Source organism: Cucurbita pepo, chromosome LG04 (genome assembly GCF_002806865.2).
Source record: "Cucurbita pepo subsp. pepo cultivar mu-cu-16 chromosome LG04, ASM280686v2, whole genome shotgun sequence".
Lineage (NCBI taxonomy): Eukaryota > Viridiplantae > Streptophyta > Magnoliopsida > Cucurbitales > Cucurbitaceae > Cucurbita > Cucurbita pepo.
Genome location: NC_036641.1, coordinates 6,186,466 through 6,204,154, shown reverse-complemented (window position 1 = coordinate 6,204,154; position 17,689 = coordinate 6,186,466). Strand labels below are relative to the sequence as shown.

General features: G+C 39.1%; 4 protein-coding genes across 5 annotated transcripts; all 4 read right to left on the bottom strand.

Annotated features, from left to right (window-relative positions):
- Window positions 1-1,194: 1,194 nt before the first annotated feature.
- Window positions 1,195-6,255, bottom strand: LOC111792432 (probable amidase At4g34880). The gene is made up of 7 exons (XM_023673892.1): window positions 6,225-6,255; window positions 6,039-6,104; window positions 4,554-5,150; window positions 3,734-3,948; window positions 3,173-3,418; window positions 2,256-2,454; window positions 1,195-1,691 (listed from the first exon to the last, which is right to left on the bottom strand). Exons 2-7 carry the CDS (start codon window positions 6,072-6,074, stop codon window positions 1,320-1,322), a joined length of 1,665 nt encoding a protein of 554 aa, XP_023529660.1. The 5' UTR covers window positions 6,075-6,104; window positions 6,225-6,255; the 3' UTR covers window positions 1,195-1,319.
- Window positions 6,256-6,541: 286 nt separating this feature from the next.
- On the bottom strand, window positions 6,542-8,220 carry LOC111792450 (eukaryotic translation initiation factor 4B3). The gene is made up of 2 exons (XM_023673919.1): window positions 6,956-8,220; window positions 6,542-6,832 (listed from the first exon to the last, which is right to left on the bottom strand). The coding sequence occupies exons 1-2, from the start codon at window positions 8,146-8,148 to the stop codon at window positions 6,769-6,771; spliced, it is 1,257 nt and encodes a 418-aa protein (XP_023529687.1). The 5' UTR covers window positions 8,149-8,220; the 3' UTR covers window positions 6,542-6,768.
- A 397-nt stretch (window positions 8,221-8,617) lies between these two features.
- Window positions 8,618-13,154, bottom strand: LOC111792482 (probable magnesium transporter NIPA6). Of its 2 annotated transcripts, none has more exons than XM_023673985.1 (9): window positions 12,636-13,154; window positions 11,787-11,843; window positions 11,606-11,696; window positions 11,358-11,518; window positions 11,146-11,273; window positions 10,919-11,056; window positions 10,119-10,211; window positions 9,871-9,988; window positions 8,618-9,411 (listed from the first exon to the last, which is right to left on the bottom strand). In XM_023673985.1, the coding sequence occupies exons 1-9, from the start codon at window positions 12,757-12,759 to the stop codon at window positions 9,320-9,322; spliced, it is 1,002 nt and encodes a 333-aa protein (XP_023529753.1). In that variant the 5' UTR covers window positions 12,760-13,154; the 3' UTR covers window positions 8,618-9,319. The 2 variants fall into 2 exon arrangements, with proteins under 2 accessions (XP_023529753.1, XP_023529754.1); XM_023673986.1 differs by having other exon boundaries at window positions 11,006-11,056.
- Window positions 13,155-16,029: 2,875 nt separating this feature from the next.
- Window positions 16,030-16,878, bottom strand: LOC111792517 (peptidyl-prolyl cis-trans isomerase 1). Its single transcript, XM_023674034.1, has one exon. The coding sequence runs from the start codon at window positions 16,811-16,813 to the stop codon at window positions 16,295-16,297; it is 519 nt and encodes a 172-aa protein (XP_023529802.1). The 5' UTR covers window positions 16,814-16,878; the 3' UTR covers window positions 16,030-16,294.
- Window positions 16,879-17,689: the final 811 nt, after the last annotated feature.

The window sequence follows — 17,689 nt, the reverse complement described above, 5'->3', positions numbered from 1 at the left end:
AAAAATTATTCAATGAAAATGTATTGAAGTTTTTCAAAAAAATTTAATCCTAAATTTATACTAAAAAAAATGAGAAGAACGTGCCAATTAAAATGATTGCCTCGAATGTATCGTAGTCCGTACTAAATTTAAACTTATGATTATAAGATATGAATTTACTTATCTTATATATAAATAGTCATAATAAAGTTCAATAATAATAATATCGAGTATAATTCAATGAGTCAAATTCTAAAAATAAAAAATAAAAAATAATAAAAAAATCTTTTTAGATTTTGTCAAACCACATCCAAAAGACGAATTAGCCCCCAATCGTATTTCTCCCGAGATTAAAGAAAAGATGGGCAATCTGTCTTTTCAGACTATCGTCCCACTAAAAAAAAAAATTCTTGTGATAGGGTCCGTTCCTGATCAGAAGTATAGTGAAATCACCTTTCCTATTCTTTTCCGGACCCTGCGACTGAGAAAGATGTTCACGTAGGCGAGAACAGGGGAAGGGGTCAAATTTATCCCGACGAGAGTAAGAGTAATAATTTATAATGCTACAGGTCTAGTAAGCAAAATAGTAGTCTCACTTGTCGCTCTAACGCCACCAAAGTGAGTTTGATATAGCATTTAGAGGAGAAGAAAGTCTCAAGTAAAAAAATACGATATTCGCTTAAGTTAAAGATTGCAAAATTTTTATCTTCATAATATGGGCTCATAATTCGAACGAGGATTCGGATTTTAGGAATTTTTTAGAATGGTTTTTGCTCATGTGATTCTTCTTTGATGGTTGATTCACTTAATGTTTCGAGAATTTGGTCTTAGGATCCTTTTGGGTGGGGTTTGTGCCCTTTGTGCAAGCACACAGTCGAGAAAGTAGCAATCAGGGTTACCTTGCATTTGCAAGACAGATCGAATGAGGAAGCCAATAGAACCTGCGACAATTAGGTTAAAAGTCCAATGCTCCGCCAACTAAGCTATACACCTAGAAAAAAAAAATAATAAGTGGGAGGATTGATGAGAGCAGCCCCTCTGCCTTTGCACTTGAGAGTCAATCTCGGTCTAGCTCGAGAAAACCTTTTCACTCTTCTGTTACCTTTTGAGAGACCTACGCCCCATAGAAACTATCTACTTGAGATTGTCTCTTGACCTATAGGTCCTAACACAATGTTTTAGAATACTAGCTCTTCTACAGTGGTATCTCACTAATGACTCGGGTCAAGATTATCTCCACATTTTCACTAAGGTAGGGACGAAAAACTTATTTTACCAGACGTCGCATTTTCAAGCAGTTACACTAAATCTTCTAGTTGCAAACATGCCATACATAACTTTCACAAACTTGACAAGTCAGAAAGAAGAGGAGGAGGCCTTCGTACCATGGTGGCTTGTTCGTATGCATAAGCGATCTCGATCAGCTTCGGTTCGGTCCCCTTAAGACCCGAAAAGAGGACGCCAAATGGCTCTCCGTTTCCTTCGTATCCAGCAGGGACAGAGATGGCAGGGTATCCCCCAATAGCTAGAACAGTTTCGGCTCCAGTCCCTAATGTCACCATTGCATCCAGATTATAGGTCTTCATCATTTCCTCAAATCCATCTCTTGATAAGTTGGACATCATACTAATCGCTGCCTTCTCTGCCTCTCCGATCCCCTCGGTTTGCTCGGATAAAAGAAAGGCATCTTGGCCATACTCTTTCATGTTTTCCTGCAAAGCAAAAAAGCAATATCAATATCTTATTTTATTCCACAGGACAATTCGGCCCAACCCCACAAAGACTGTGAGATCTCACGTCGGTTGGAGAGGGGGACGAAGCATTTTTTATAAGATTGTGGAAACTTCTCCCTAGCAAACGCATTTTAAAATCGTGAGTCTGATAGCGATACGTAATGGGCCGAAACGGACAATATCTGCTAGCTCTGGGCTTGGGCTATTACAAATGGTATCAAAGCTAGGCACCGAGTAGTGTGCCAGCAAGAACGCTAAGTCTTGAAGGGGGGTGGATTGTGAGATCCCACGTCGGTTGGAGAGGGAATGAAGCATTCTTTATAAGGGTGTGGAAACCTCTCCCTAGCGGACGCGTTTTAAAAACTTTGAGGGAAAACCCAAAAAGGAAAGCCAAAGAGGACAATATCTACCAACGGTGGGCTTGGACGGTTACAAAAATCCCCATAATGTTTTGTTTCATTGGAGAAATTACATAATCTAGTGATTATTAAGAGACATGCAAATTTGTGAACTCACATCTAACGATTACGAGACGGGTCTTACCAGTTCAGGATGGTTGTTGTTGAAGGCAATAATGTCAGCTAGAGACCTAACTGGACTCTGGATCAGGTTCTTGAGGTAATCGTTTATGGTGAGCTTGAACTCAGCTATCATTGCAACTAATTCACCACTTTCATAAGGATTCTGAATTACAGCTACATTTGATATTTGAAGGTTGTCTACAATGGTTGCTCCACTTTTCCTTCAATTTTAGGAAAGAGCCAAACTCAGTACAAACACAATATTTCACTAAACACAGTTCAAGTGGCATCCAAAACTTAAATAAAAACAAAACGTCACGTAACAAAACTTAAAGTTTAGAGACTAAATCGTTACTTTTATGAAAGTTTTAAAAATGGTTTTAGTTTATGTAACCGCCCAAATTCACCGCTGGCAGAAGTCTTCTTTGGGTCTTCCCTCTTGAGCATCCCCTCAAAGTTTTTAAAATGCGTCTATTAGGGAGAGGTTTCCATACCCTTGTAAAGAGTGTTTCGTTCTCCTCCTCAACCGAGGTGGGATCTCACAATCCACCCTAGTAGAGAAAGGTTTCCACACCCTTATAAATAATGTTTCGTTCTCCTCCTCAACCGAAGTGAGATCTCACAATCCACCCTGGTAGGGAAAGGTTTCCACACACCCTTATAAAGAATGTTTCATTCTCCTCCTCAATCAAAGTGGGATCTCACAATCCACCCTGCTTGGGAAAGGTTTCCACACCCTTATAAATAATATTTCGTTATCTTCCACAACCCACGTGGGATCTCACAGTTTGTTAAGAAATCGACTTCAAGAACTAAAAAAATGCACTAATGCTGTTCAAAAAGCTCATTGCTAAGAACCCTCTTTAAATTTCTCAACAGTAAGAAATGACATCATCAGTGGGCCAAAGGAGAAAAAAGAGTTAACAATGAAGTTTATACCTTAGCAGCTTGACATGATGCTCAAAGGATTGAATGGCCGTGGATCCATTGGCATACAAATCAGAAAAGGGATGCCTAACAATGCCCAATCGTTTACCTGTAAGCCCATCTCTCTTCAGAAATTGCTTATATCCACCAGAAGGAATGAATTGAGATCCAACCTTGGTTGCCTCAGAGTCCATTGGATCAAACCCAACAATAGCATCAAGAACATAAACAGCATCAGAAACTGTCCTGCATATGGGCCTGTCAATCCCCCCTCCCCCATGTAAGACACTGTGCAACAGTATTTTGGAAAACTAACAGTTTAAGCTCAATTTCATAATTGTTTTTGATTTCTTAGGAATCACGACTCATAACTCTCCACAATGGTATGATATTATCCACTTTAAGCATAAGCTCGAGAGTATTCCTTAATTATAAATCCATTAGCCGACGTGGACTTTCATTTAACATTCCTATCAATAACCTAGATCGACTTCATCTTTTATAAGCAAGAAGAACAATGAAAGAAAAAGTACAGAAGAACTTGAAGGATTCAGTTTAGTCAAGTTTTCATACCCGATTGTGTCTTGCCGGGGAGAGATGGGGATAACGCCGGCACGGCTCGTGAGACCGACGGTGGGTTTGATGCCGACGACAGAGTTGTAATCGGCCGGACACAAAATCGAGCCATCTGTCTCGGTTCCTAACGACACCGCCGCCATGTTGGCGGCCACTGATATGGCTGAGCCACTGCTTGAACCGCAGGGATCCCCTCCTTTCCCATATGGGTTCTGTATGTTCAATCAAATTTGTCATTGAAAATTATGAAATCAGCATTGTTACATACATAATATCCTGATTTTTTTTTTTTTTTTTTAATTTAACTAAAAATTAAAATATTTTCTTAATAAACATGAAATTCTTAGTGGAAAATGGTAAAAAACAACAATAATTTTCAAAATAAAAAACCAAATAATTATAAAACAAGCTAAGGTGATTTGAATTTATTCTTATTTTTCAAAAATGTCTCTTAATTTTATTTAAAAAATTATTTTTGTATAAATTTTTTATATTTTTAACTTAAAATTTTAGACGTGAATGCTTTTTTTCATCAAAATAAATAAATAATTACCCAATGTAATTATATTTTTCTTTATTTAATAATTAAATTATAAATTTAATTTATGATCTTTTAAACTTATGCCTAAAATATTTAATAAGCTTAGATATAAAATTAAATTTGTTAGATATAAATTGAGAATTAAAAATTTTATTACAAATAATAAATTTAAATAAACATAAATTTAAAATATTTTTAAAATTTGTATTTTTTTTTTTTTTTTATTGAAAAGAAAATAGGGATTGGAAACTAAAACTAAAACTAAAAATTACTGACCAGGGCTTGACCGCCGCGAGCGCACCAGCCATGGGGAATCTTCAGAGACCGAGACCCATACCACTCAGTGAGCGAAGTTTTCCCCAAAATCACCGCACCGGCGTTCCTCAGGCGATGGACCACCGTCGCATCTCGAGGCACCACCGAACCTAACAATGCGAAGGAACCAGCCGTGGTATTGAGCCGATCCTTGGTTCCAATTGAATCCTTGAGCAGCACTGGAATTCCATGGAGTTCGCCAAGGGCTTTTCCTCCAGCGAGATCCCTCTCTCGATCGGCGGCTTCCGCTTGAGCTCTCGCATCAGGATTCACTTCGAGAACGCTTCTAAGCACTGGATTAAGAAAATCGATCTTGTTCAGGTAGTGATCGAGAAGTTCTCTGGAGGTGAGCTTGTTTTGGGAGAAGGCGTGTTGGATTTCGGCGATGGTTGCTTCGTCGATCGGAAATTGAGAACTGTTGGCTCCGATGAAGAGTAAGAAAGCCGAGAGGAAGAAGACGATGTTCATTTTTGGATAGTGGCGACGACGGCGGCGGCGGTAGGAGCGTATGGACGGAGATTGGGACTGTCTGGATTTGTAGAGGAAAAGGATTGGATCCTGGAAAGTTGACATATCTAATCTTGGTCAATGCGTTGAGTGAACTGCATAAATTGATTTTATATTGATTTCCAATAAGAGATATCCACACATCGAGATCCCCTCACCACCTCCTAGCGGGGATGGAGATTACAATCCTCATCCCATCCCCGACTCCAACTCCGTTTAGCTAACAGGATCACCACCTCCTAGCCAACTCCGTTTAGCTAACAGGATCACCACCTCCTAGCGGGAATGGAAAATACAATCCTCATCCCATCCCCAACTCCAACTCCGTTTAGCTAACGGGATCACCACCTCCTAGCAGGGATGGAGAATACAATCCTCATCTCATCCCCGACTCCAACTCCGTTTAGCTAACGGAAAAAAAAATACTTTTTGTTCGCCATTTAAATAGAGATTCTTCGGTTGTTAAATATTTCTTATGAATTGACCAAAGAGAAATTCATTGCTCGTCGAAGAGGAAATGCATTGAAGTAGATCGAGAGAAGATTGGTTGCAGCGAGGAAAAAGAACACTAAATGGTTCATTCTATAGTGTCTTAGAACGAAAATACGAAGATAACATATCAGTTGATGTCAAAGATGAATCGAGAGTATTAGTTACGAAGGCCGAGCGATCAGTACAACAACAGGGAGCTAAACTTCCTTTGTGCCAAAGCTAATATCGAAGTTGCCCTAAAGAATATGTGTCCAACTAGAGCGTTCGAACCGAATCGAACGATGTTCATGCAATATACGATATATTATCAGAAATCAGCTACATTAGTGAGATCGAAGATATCATTCGAGCCATGTCTCGTTCGTCCATTGTCATAGATCAGATGAATCTCAATATGCAATTACTTAAAAAAAGAGACATTTCATAAAGCCTTGGAGTAGAACTTACCCATTTCAAGAAGGAACAGATCAAGAACGCTTCCATTGATGCTTTCCTTTGCTTTGCTGCAATAAGCTACAAGAAAACAAACAGTCAATCCATTCAGATACGAAGTTTTAAACGAAACAAGACTAAATCCCGTTCTCAAAGGTTCAAACAAAGACTATTCTGCAATATTGAACCGCTCAAACCTACCACTAGCAGATAGTCAGCTTCACGGTTATAAAACGCGTCTGTTAGGGAGAAGTTTCCACACCCATGTTTCATTCTCCTCTCCAACCGATGTGGAATCTCACAATCCACCCCTCTTGGAAGCCCAGCGTCGTTGTTAGCATACTGCTCGGTATGTGGCTCTGATACCATTTGTAACAGTCCAACCTCACCGCTGTTTTAGTCCGTTATCTATTGCCATCAGCCTCACAGTTCTAAAATGCATCTATAAGGGAGAGATTTCCGCACCCTTATAAGGAATGCTTCATTCTCAACATGGGATCTCACAAATATCGTATCAATATAGACGAAACACGACATGAGATTAGAACAATAAGGTTAACACAGTAGTACTTCAGCTTAAAAACATTACAGTAAACTGACCACATTGACTCAAGAACTACCACCAACAACACATCAAAATTGTTTCCCTGGAAAAGTTATAAAGCAACATTAGAGAATGTTGTCTATAGAACAAAACTTTCACTGACTTCCATGTCTGTCTTTCAATCTCTCAGTAATACATTCATCAAGCTTCGTTCTTGTTCCCGTCCTCTTCGACTTCGCCTTCACCATTTTCGTTGTCCTCCACACTGTAAAGCAAAAACCAGTGAAGATCATACCAGAAAACAGAAATGGGTAAATGTCAAGTTACTTTGTAAAGTTAGCTGATGTGATTATAGCTATGTTACAAAGCTAGAAATGGTTGAACAGACCTGTCCTCCGGTGACTCCTCAGGCGACTCCGGCTTCCTCCAGCTCCTCTCTGTTCTGTCCTCAGCAGCACGAGCAGTTCCATTGCCAAAGCTCTTTTTCCCAATGGGGTTGGATTTTTCAGTCTTCTCCATCGACACTTCCTTAATCTTCAACTCTAACTCCTCGTCAAGTTTTTTCCAATCATGTCCTTTCTCAGCTAGAACCTCTTCCCTCGGCCTCGCCTCTCCAAACGGATTCAAACTCTTGGACCTCGCCGTCGTCCCTGATATCTCCGACGACTTCACATCGTTCACCGGCAGCGTACGTGGCTGCAGATTAAGCTTTGGCCGACTACCACCACCGCCGCCGCCAGAATTACCTTCATCTTTCTTCCTCCCCCAAGTATCTGAATCCGCACCACCACCGCCGCCGCCGCTAATATTACCTTCATCTTTCTTCCTCCCCCAAGTGTCTGAATCCGCACCGCCGCCGCTCGCGGGGAACCCTCCTCGTCGCTCTCTTTCAAATCCGCCGTTAGCCCCAAATCTCCTTGCATCCGATGGAACATTGCTCTTATTAGAAACCCAACTCTCAGATTCGTCGGCTTTTGAGGATTGCGAATCCGAAAACCCTAATCCTCTATCCCTCCTCTCAAATCCATTTCCAGCCATTGGTTTCTTAGTTGAAGCCCAATTATCGACTTCGTCAGCCCTAGAAGGTACAAATTCCTTACTCGAATCCCCCCTATTAAATCCACCATCATTCCTCCTATTTTCATCAGAGACCCTAGACGAACCCCACTTCGAGTTAGACGAATCATCCCCATTCGAATACCTGTTACTCCTCTCATAAGAACCATTCGAGCCATAATTCCTAAATCCACCACCAAGCTTGTTCCGGTCTAGCTCCTCCGCCGTGCGTTCGCGAGGGCCGGTAGGAAGTACCAATACATCTTCATGAGTGCGGCCCTGCGAAGAATATTTCGAGCCGCTACCTGCATGGGCGGTGAACTCCGCCAACGAGAGAGTTTGCCCTTTCTTCTTCTGCTTGGTGGCCAAGGCGTCGTTGAGGGACGGAAAATCCAGGCTGAGCTCCGCCTTCTTCTGCTGCTGCTGCTGCTGCTCCTGCTCTTCTTTGAGGAGTTCAGCTTCGTGTTCCTCGGAATCTAGCGCCCAAGCGCCTGGTTTGCCCCATGGAGAAGCCATTGCCGGCATTGTTGCTCTGCTTCGAGATTCTGTGAGAATTGGGGTTTGCGTTGGTTGGCAGCGAAATGGCTGGCTGGAGTGGCTTCTCGAACTTTATAAATTGGGGAATGACAGATTCTGATCGGATGGTTGAGAATCGACAGACATTTGGATTCAACGGTGGACGATGAGGTTCTCACATTTGCTTATCAAATATATATATATTAAAAAAAAAGCTTTTTTTATTCGTAATTAAATGCAAATGTAATTACAATTTAACATAAGATATAATAGAAAGTCAATAAATATTTACAAATAATATATATAATGAATATTTAAATTGAAAATAATAAATATCTTAAGATATATATTTGCATTTTTCTTACAAATTCGGTGATCGTATCTGCTCAAGATTATTTTGGCCGAAGTTTCATTGCACCGTCACAAAATTTAACTACAAACTTGATCAATATTAACTATTAACCATAATACAGCCGAGTAATATCAACTTCTGATGATTTCATTTTAACGCATTTAGTAGATAATACATCATACTAATACTTTCGGGCTACTAAAAATCAACTACATCATAAACAAAGAGAAACTTACAAAAAAAAAAGAGAAATAAATGAAAAATATTGGTCTGACTCGGGAAATCATCAAGGCTACCTTGTGCATATCTAGCCTAAGTTCAGAGGACAACTATCTGACCCTACTACATGATTGACGTGCAGTCTAAATCTTTTATTACATCCCTATCCAAAGACTTGAAGCTCGAATGAACTACGGTATACATAGCATATTCAAACTTTGGATGGGTCTAAACTATGAAAGAAAATGAAACTATAGATCAAATGAAAGAATGGCATAACCTACAAGTTACATATGGCACAGGCTATAACATGATGCTGGAACCAGCGTGGGATCATTTGAGGATGTTTTCTCCCCACCATTCTAACTAAAAAGATCCTTACCAGATCGTCTAGCAGCTCGGGTTTCGATGCTAACCTTTTACGTGAAACCTTTTGCAGCAGCTGAGGGGATGGTAGCTCTCGAGTCTCGACGAGACCGTGATCACTATGTCAATAAGTCGCCCCAATATAAAAAATTGGGCATTCTACTCTCCTTTTAGTATGAGTATATTTTTTGGGTTTGCATTTAGGACCATTGCCTTCCAAATTACAATCATAACAGAGAAGCTTCATTCTTCAGTGTAATGTGAATTGCTTATGGTGATCAAATGTTCTTCAATACCTTTCATTGAATCCCCACTAATATACCATGCTACAGATCCTGCAAAGAGAGGTATAACTTCTGCGTTAATAGCCGCCGTGTGCAAGCTCTACTACCACTACCACACATTAAACAAACAAGTAAATGAAGCTGATATTCATTCAGCAGAAATCAAATCCATGTTACTCTTATTTGACCCCTTTTTGCCAAATGATACCATATAAAAGGGTGTTAATTTTTCAGCAGTGTTTCTGAAGAACGGTCGCAGATTCAGATACACGAAACAGATGTCTTCAACACCCTTTTAGATGTTACGTGGTTTGTACGAGCACACATACACACAATCATTTCATAGAACATGATCAGCAATAATACGTGGGGAGTAGGGGATTCAACCTCTAACCTCTTGGTCGAGGGCACATGCCTAAACCATTTGAGCGATGTTTGAGCATATAGATCGTGCAATAACTGATTAGCTATCAAAACATACTAAGTAAGAGAGATGTTTAGATGTCATACCTTGTGAAGGGACTGGTTGTTGTTCTCTTGTTGAGTGGAGAATCATAGTTCCAGAAAGGACGGTAATGAATCCACATAACTCAGAGACTATAGTGCTTACGTTCTGACCTGACCAGTCCTGCAGCACAGAGCGACTTAACCGATTCACATTCATAGTTTTATTTTTTATTTTAAGAAGTTATATTTGTTTCACTTGTATGGATAAAATACCGAAGACCGAGGAGCCACATCGACAACTAACTAATTACCTTAAACATGATGGCACTAGCAATAATAGTCAACGTCGTGAACATGGCATAATACACTGGAGATACGAGGGCTGCATTGAATGTATCCAATGCCTGAAACAAAGAAGAACATATCTGTGAGATCCTACATCGGTTGGGGAGGAAACAAAGCATTTTTTCTAAGGGTGTGGAAACCTCTCCCTAGCGAACACGTTTTAAAAACTTTGAGGGGAAGCATGAAAGGAAAAACACAAAGAGGATAATATCTGCTAGCGGTGGGTTTGGGTCGTTACAAATGGTATTAGAGCCAGATACTGGGCGATGTGCCAATGAGGAGGTTGAGCCCTGAAAGGGTGTGGACAAGAGGTGGTGTGCCAGCAAGGACAATGGACCCCGAAGGAGAGTGGATTGGGGGGTCCCACATCGATTGGAGAAGGGAATGAGTGCTAGCGAGGACGCTGGGCCTCGAAGGGGGGTGGATTGTGAAATCCCACATCAGTTGGGGAGGAGAACGAAACATTTTTTTATAAGGGTGTAGAAATCTCTCTCTAGCAGACGTGTTTTAAAAACCTTTAAGGAAAGTCTGAAAGGGAAAACACCAGGACAATATCTGCTAGCGGTGGGCTTAGGTCGTTACAATATCTATCAACATAAGTAAACAACACCATTTTTTGTATGTTCATATGGGGATCAGGAATTTGAACCTCTAGCCTCTTAGCCTAAGGTAACACGTCTTAACTAGTTGAACTAAGCTCAGGATTCAATCATTTAGTTAAGAAAGGAATAGGAAACCACTGCGGAACCATTAATAGGACACCAACCTTATTCAAGTAATTAAGTTGTGTGACGACACATACTACTGCAACTGTAACAAAAAGCCAAGTTTGAGGGTAAGCTACTTGGCTTACCCCTTCAAGTGTAAGTCTTATCGCTATTCCAATAGCTTTAATACTCATAACCTGAATTAATCACAAACGTTTAGAATTTTGCAAGTGGTAGTAAGACAGTCACAACAGCAATATAGGTATTGATCTATCAGAATAATTACCGTCAATGAACCCATTAAAGAACAGATTCCCAAGTAGACTAATATATTTACATGTCCATAGCGAGGTTCAAAATACAACATAAGAGCCAACACTAACGAAGCTGTAGCAGCAAGGTAGACTAGAAAAGCTGTTCAAGGATTCAGAAACAAGAAACTAAGTACCAAATATGATGATATTTCATTAAATGAACTTCATAAGAAAAGATTCTGACCTGGTTGAGTTGCTAAATTCCAGATTTCTTCAACAGAATCAGGAGTACGTTCCTGAGGTGCATGAATAACTATTATAACTGATCCTACTATACAGGATAAACACCCTACAACACCCATTTTCTGCAGCCTCTCCTGCAATAAGAAGTGGGCTAAAACAGCACTGCCCAAATCAAGAAAACAATGTAAGCTCCCCCAAGAATCATTTAAACTAGACATAAACGATACAAGAATCTCGAAACGAACTTACCTGACAATAATGCTCAGTGCACCGAGAGGCGTGACTAAAACTGCTGGGGCATAGATATATGCTACAAAGTTTGCAACTTCTCCAATTATCACTATTTTGCAAGAAGAAAACTCAGGATCAATAGTAATACTGGGCGGGGAGTTAAGGGGGTTGATAGCCTAAATAGTATAATGATGCATACTTATAACCATGCCTGCCCACCAAAGTGGCTCTAACAGGTACGTATAACCACCAACACCTGTTTTAAGAAAGAGATTATAAGCATCAACCAGTAATAGAGCATCAACATTGCCTAGAAGTGTAACGGCTCAAGCCCACCGCTAGCAGATATTGTCCTCTTTGGATTTTCCCTTTCGGGATTCCCCTCAAGGTTTTTAATACGCGTCTGCTATGGAGAGGTTTCCACACCCTTATAGAGGATGTTTTGTTCTCCTCCCTAACCGATGTGGGGTCTCACAAGAAGACTCTTGAATTAAACGCCCATTAGAAGCAATAACAAAGCAGATGAAAAACTAAATTCATTACTTAAGGATCTTTAATGTTGTGAGCTCGTTAAGAGACTATTAACACAATTTATAGCTTAACGCTAGCATATCATATACTAGTTTGCAAGGATCTGACATCCAAAAGGTGGTTCATGATGTTCTGAATCTTAAGCTTCTAATCCATTCAAAAACACAATTTCCCTGTCTACTATGATTAATTCTTGAACAAATCCTATCAATTATAAACAAATCCAGAAGAAAAATCCACACGGAACAAACCAATACAGCATTCCTATGTCAAAGAACACAACCATTCTGAGATAAATTTGCCTCAATGAAACTTCCCCTTCCTCCAAACAGAACATAAAGCAAAATACAGAAAGAACAGATTCAAAACGGATCAGATTGCATCCAACCAACAAATAAATACATTACACAGCCCAGAAATCAAGCATTCCAGAATCGGTAGAACAATGAAACAAGGAGGAATACCCAAAACCAAAACCAACAAATCAACAATTCATTCGTGAATCGTAATCACTGACCTGCTCTCGCCCCTGTGGCTCCGGCACGCTTAAGTCCTTTCTTCTTCAAGATAAAACTCGATCCAATAAACGCACTCGACGCCATAGCCAGAATCAGACCCTTCGTATTCTCGGAAATCGTCATCTCTCCGTCTCTCTTCTCTCCAAAATAAAACAAAAGTCAATCGCACACACAGCCAATTGGATTTCTCTCTGAGATTAATCAAAAGTTCGCCCCAAATTCCCGCTCAAATCGAGTCACAATCCAAAATTCAAACAAGGCGCAGTAGAAAACAAAAACAGCACCAATCATAAATCTGGTATTTCCCTATGGAAATTAGGAATCATGAGGGCCAGCGTTACCAAATTCCCGCCAAAATAAGATCACGAATTCCAAGAAATGGAAGAACAAATGCAATGCAATCGTCAGAAGAAAATAATTCCGGCGAGAAAAGAGATCGAGGAATCTGAAAAACTTGTCGACGCAAAGCACCGCCTTCGTCGTCTTGCCGGAAATTTTCTGCTTTTTCCCATATTTCTAATAATGGGTGAAAGGCTCTCCGGTGGTTTTTATTTATTTATTTATTTTTCTTTCTTTCACATAAATTTGGCAATACGTGTCCACTTCTTATTGGATACCTTTTAATCTCATTTATAAAATAAATAAATAAAAAATATATCTTTCCTTGCTTTTTTAAAAAATGCATTAATAAAATAATAAAAATCCCTGTTGACTATTCGATACCATGATGTCGGCAGAGTCCTTTTTTTTCTTTTTTGTTTTCTTTTTTAACAAAAAAAAAAAGACTAATATATCTTAATTACTTCTCGGTTGAGGACTCCTTCTCCTTCCCCTTCTTTAAACTCCGTTCATAGAAAAATCTCTAATCACGATAGAACAAGACCCTTCTGTCCGGATCCCAATCCCAACAAAGCGCCTTCTACTTCTATAGACCATGAACTAGATCAGCACGAGTTTTTGTCGGTAAAAAAGAGGATGGATTCAAGGGGGCTTTTCGAGAACGTATCAATAAGCTAGGCGAGCCCCCTGCTTCGAGTTCTTTCATGCCATAAGTAAAGGCGAACACTCACTCAAGAAATCGGACAGGCGGATTCACATCTCTTCCAACCAAGACAGTCTTCTCTTCTTGGAGCCGAAGCTATTTGCTTAGTTAGCTATTTGCTTAGTATCATTCTCAGCGAGTCCATAACAAGTGATCCCATTTTTTTCATCAGGTCCAGATAGAGACCAAAGGTCTTTTACACACTGAAGCGCGTTAAACTATAGAATTTTTATGGTCGAGCCACCATTTTTTAATTTTTTTAAAAGTTTCAAAAAGACTTTAAAAATAAAAAAAAAAAACTATTTTAAAAATTTTATAAGAATTTTTTTATAAAATATTTTTTTATTTTTTTATTTTTTTTATTTTTTGAAAAAACTGAAGGGTAACTAATGAAAGGAGTTATTTATTTAAAATTAGAATAGAAATTGCTTTTACTATATTGAATGGTTGTACTTTTAGTCCTAAAAAAATTCAAAATTTAGAACATTTAAATATTCCATTCAATTTATTTTTTTTTATAAAAAGAACAAATTATATATTCTAAATCATTATAAATGAAAGGAATATTTTCTACTAAATCATTTCAAACTTTAATTTTAATAATAATTCTTTTTTTCTCTTAAAAATCTTTTTTTTCTTTCAATCACCCGCCAAAATAGTAATGATTTTTTTCAATAATAATTATATAAAATCTCCTAAATAATAGATTCTATATATATACCCAATTACTATTTTTTTAAAAAAATCAATAATACTTCAAATTTTTTTAAAAATAAAATTCAATAATACCTTTGCTAAAATTAGCCTAAACAATAATTTGAAACTTGCAAAATTTTAAAATTCCATAAAGTATTTTTTTAAAATATAATATTAACAATAAATATATTTTTTATAGTTACGGAATTTTAAAATATAATATTAACAATAAATATATTTTTTATAGTTACATTTTTCAAGGTACAATACCACTAAAAATTCGAGACTCCACAACGAGACCACAATTCGAGACTCGGCCACAACGAGACAACGATTCAAGACTCGGCCACAACGAGACCACGATTCAAGACTCGGCCACAACGAGACCACGATTCAAGACTCGGCCACAACGAGACCACGATTCGAGACTCGCCCACAACGAGACCACGACTCGAGACTCGCCCACAACGAGACCACGACTCGAGACTCGCCACAACGAGACCACGACTCAAAACTCGCCCACAACGAGACCACGACTCAAAACTCGCCCACAACGAGACCACGACTCAAAACTCGCCCACAACGAGACCACGACTCAAAACTCGCCCACAACGAGACCACGACTCAAAACTCGCCCACAACGAGACCACGACTCAAAACTCGCCCACAACGAGACCACGACTCAAAACTCGCCCACAACGAGACCACGACTCAAAACTCGCCCACAACGAGACCACGACTCAAAACTCGCCCACAACGAGACCACGACTCAAAACTCGCCCACAACGAGACCACGACTCAAAACTCGCCCACAACGAGACCACGACTCAAAACTCGCCCACAACGAGACCACGACTCAAAACTCGCCCACAACGAGACCACGACTCAAAACTCGCCCACAACGAGACCACGACTCAAAACTCGCCCACAACGAGACCACGACTCAAAACTCGCCCACAACGAGGCCACGACTCAAAACTCGCCCACAACGAGACCACGACTCAAAGCTCGCCCACAACGAGACCACGACTCAAAGCTCGCCACAACGAGACCACAATTCAAAGCTCGCAACAACGAGACCACAATTCAAAGCTCGCAACAACGAGACCGCGTACCGGTTATAACAAAGAAAATAACCTAAATCCCAGAAAAACTTAATTCTATAGTCCTGCTAAATTCAGGAGACTGCAATCCCCAATATGAGGATCTCAGTCTCTTCCTAACAACTCCAAAGGAATCTAAAGGGCATAAACCATATAATATTCTCCCCACCACCAGACAAGCTTTTCAACTTTTCCATGGCATATTAAATCAAATGCAGACAAACTAATTCTCATAGAGCATGCTCTTTCAAAAGCTGCCATCATAATAATTAATTCAAGCAACGAAATCTCCCTAAACAATTATATGTTCATTGACTTGACTCATCAAATCAAACCAACCAAGAAAAATCTAGCATCCATCAACAAAATCTATATCCATTTCCAGCGATCAACAAAACTGATATCAAACCCAATACTAATTCCAAGCAATCAGAACAGAGGATCATATATGGAGTATAACAATCCATTAGAATCTATAATCATCCAGCATTCCCTGAGGAAGAAATGGGTTAATGATTCATTTGATTATCCAACAACATCAGAAGAGAAAGATGAGAGAACGTTGAAAGACACAGCCATATCATATTATTGAAGGTCCTCGGTTTGAACAACCAATTATGTCTAGGAACCACCGCGAAACCGCCATCATACAGAAAGGTAAAAACGGCAGTTACACATAACTAAAGAAGCAGCGTAAACCCACGACCCATAACCTAAGAAGAGACGCAGACAGAACCATATTCGCAGTAAGTTAAAAAAACAACACACGCAAATAGGAAATGATCATAGATACGATTTCGCCGGAGCAGCGACAGATCTAAGAGAGTTGGCCACAGTCGGCAACGACAACTGGTTTCGAGGTCCTTCCAGAGCTCGATCCGACCTTCTCAATGGCTTTTACCACGTCCATTCCTTCAACGATTTGACCGAACACCACGTGCTTTCCATCAAGCCACTCGGTCTTAGCGGTACAAATGAAGAACTGAGATCCGTTGGTTCCAGGTCCAGCATTCGCCATGGACAAAACACCAGGTCCAGTGTGCTTCTTGATGAAGTTCTCATCGGCAAACTTGGAACCGTAGATCGACTCACCTCCGGTACCATTTCCAGCTGTAAAATCGCCTCCCTGGCACATGAAATTAGGGATCACACGGTGGAACGACGAGCCCTTGTAATGAAGGTTATGACCACTCCGGCCAACTCCCTTCTCGCCAGTGCAAAGTGCACGGAAGTTCTCGGCGGTGCGGGGAGTGACATCGGCGTACAGCTCCATCACGATCCGGCCAGCCGCTTGGCCGCCGATGGTCATATCGAAGAAGACTTTAGGGTTAGGCATTTTCTTTTCAGAGAGTTAGAAATATCTCAGAAGTAGAAGAAAACCGATTTGATTTTAGGGTTAGTGGGGCAAGAGGTATTTATAGCAGTCAAGGTTCGAGTGTATCCATGTAAATTCAATATCAACCGTTGGATTAAAACACGTGGCGCAATTTCAGTGACATTTAACTAACCGTGGTTAGGTTAAGAAACCCAGGGTTAGTTTCGCTGTCATGATTAAGAATCCGTATACTTTTCCGTTCCGTTTGTTTTTTCTTCAAAGGAAAAAACAATTGACAATTTACGATGTGTCGTTTAGCGGAATGGAAACGGAAGCGGTCTTGCGGTGAACGGCCACCTTTGGTCACTAAACGACGTGTCGAAAACGCGAAGAACAAACAACGAGCTTAATTGTATTTAGAATTTTATTTATTTCTAATAATTTTGAATGGAATGGAACCATATGATTATTTAATAGAGTATACAAATATAAATGACTAATTATATAATAATTAATTATAATTAATAAATTTTATAAATGGAAACAAATAAATTTTAAATATTAGTCTATTTATTTAATTTTAAATATTTAATTAAAATTTGCAGCTCAATTTCAATAAATAATAAAAAGTAATAAATTAAATAATATATATATATATATTCAAACTATTAATAAATTTAATATTGTTTGGTTTAACACCACTAATTTTAGAGAAATTTATAAATAAATAAATACTTAAATTCATTTATTTTTTAAAAAAATATTATAAACAAACTAATATTCTGAAAAATGAAATTGGAATATTGGTGGGCCCACCTTAAAGGGAATATATATATATATATATATATATATATATATATATATATATATATATATATATATATATATATATATATA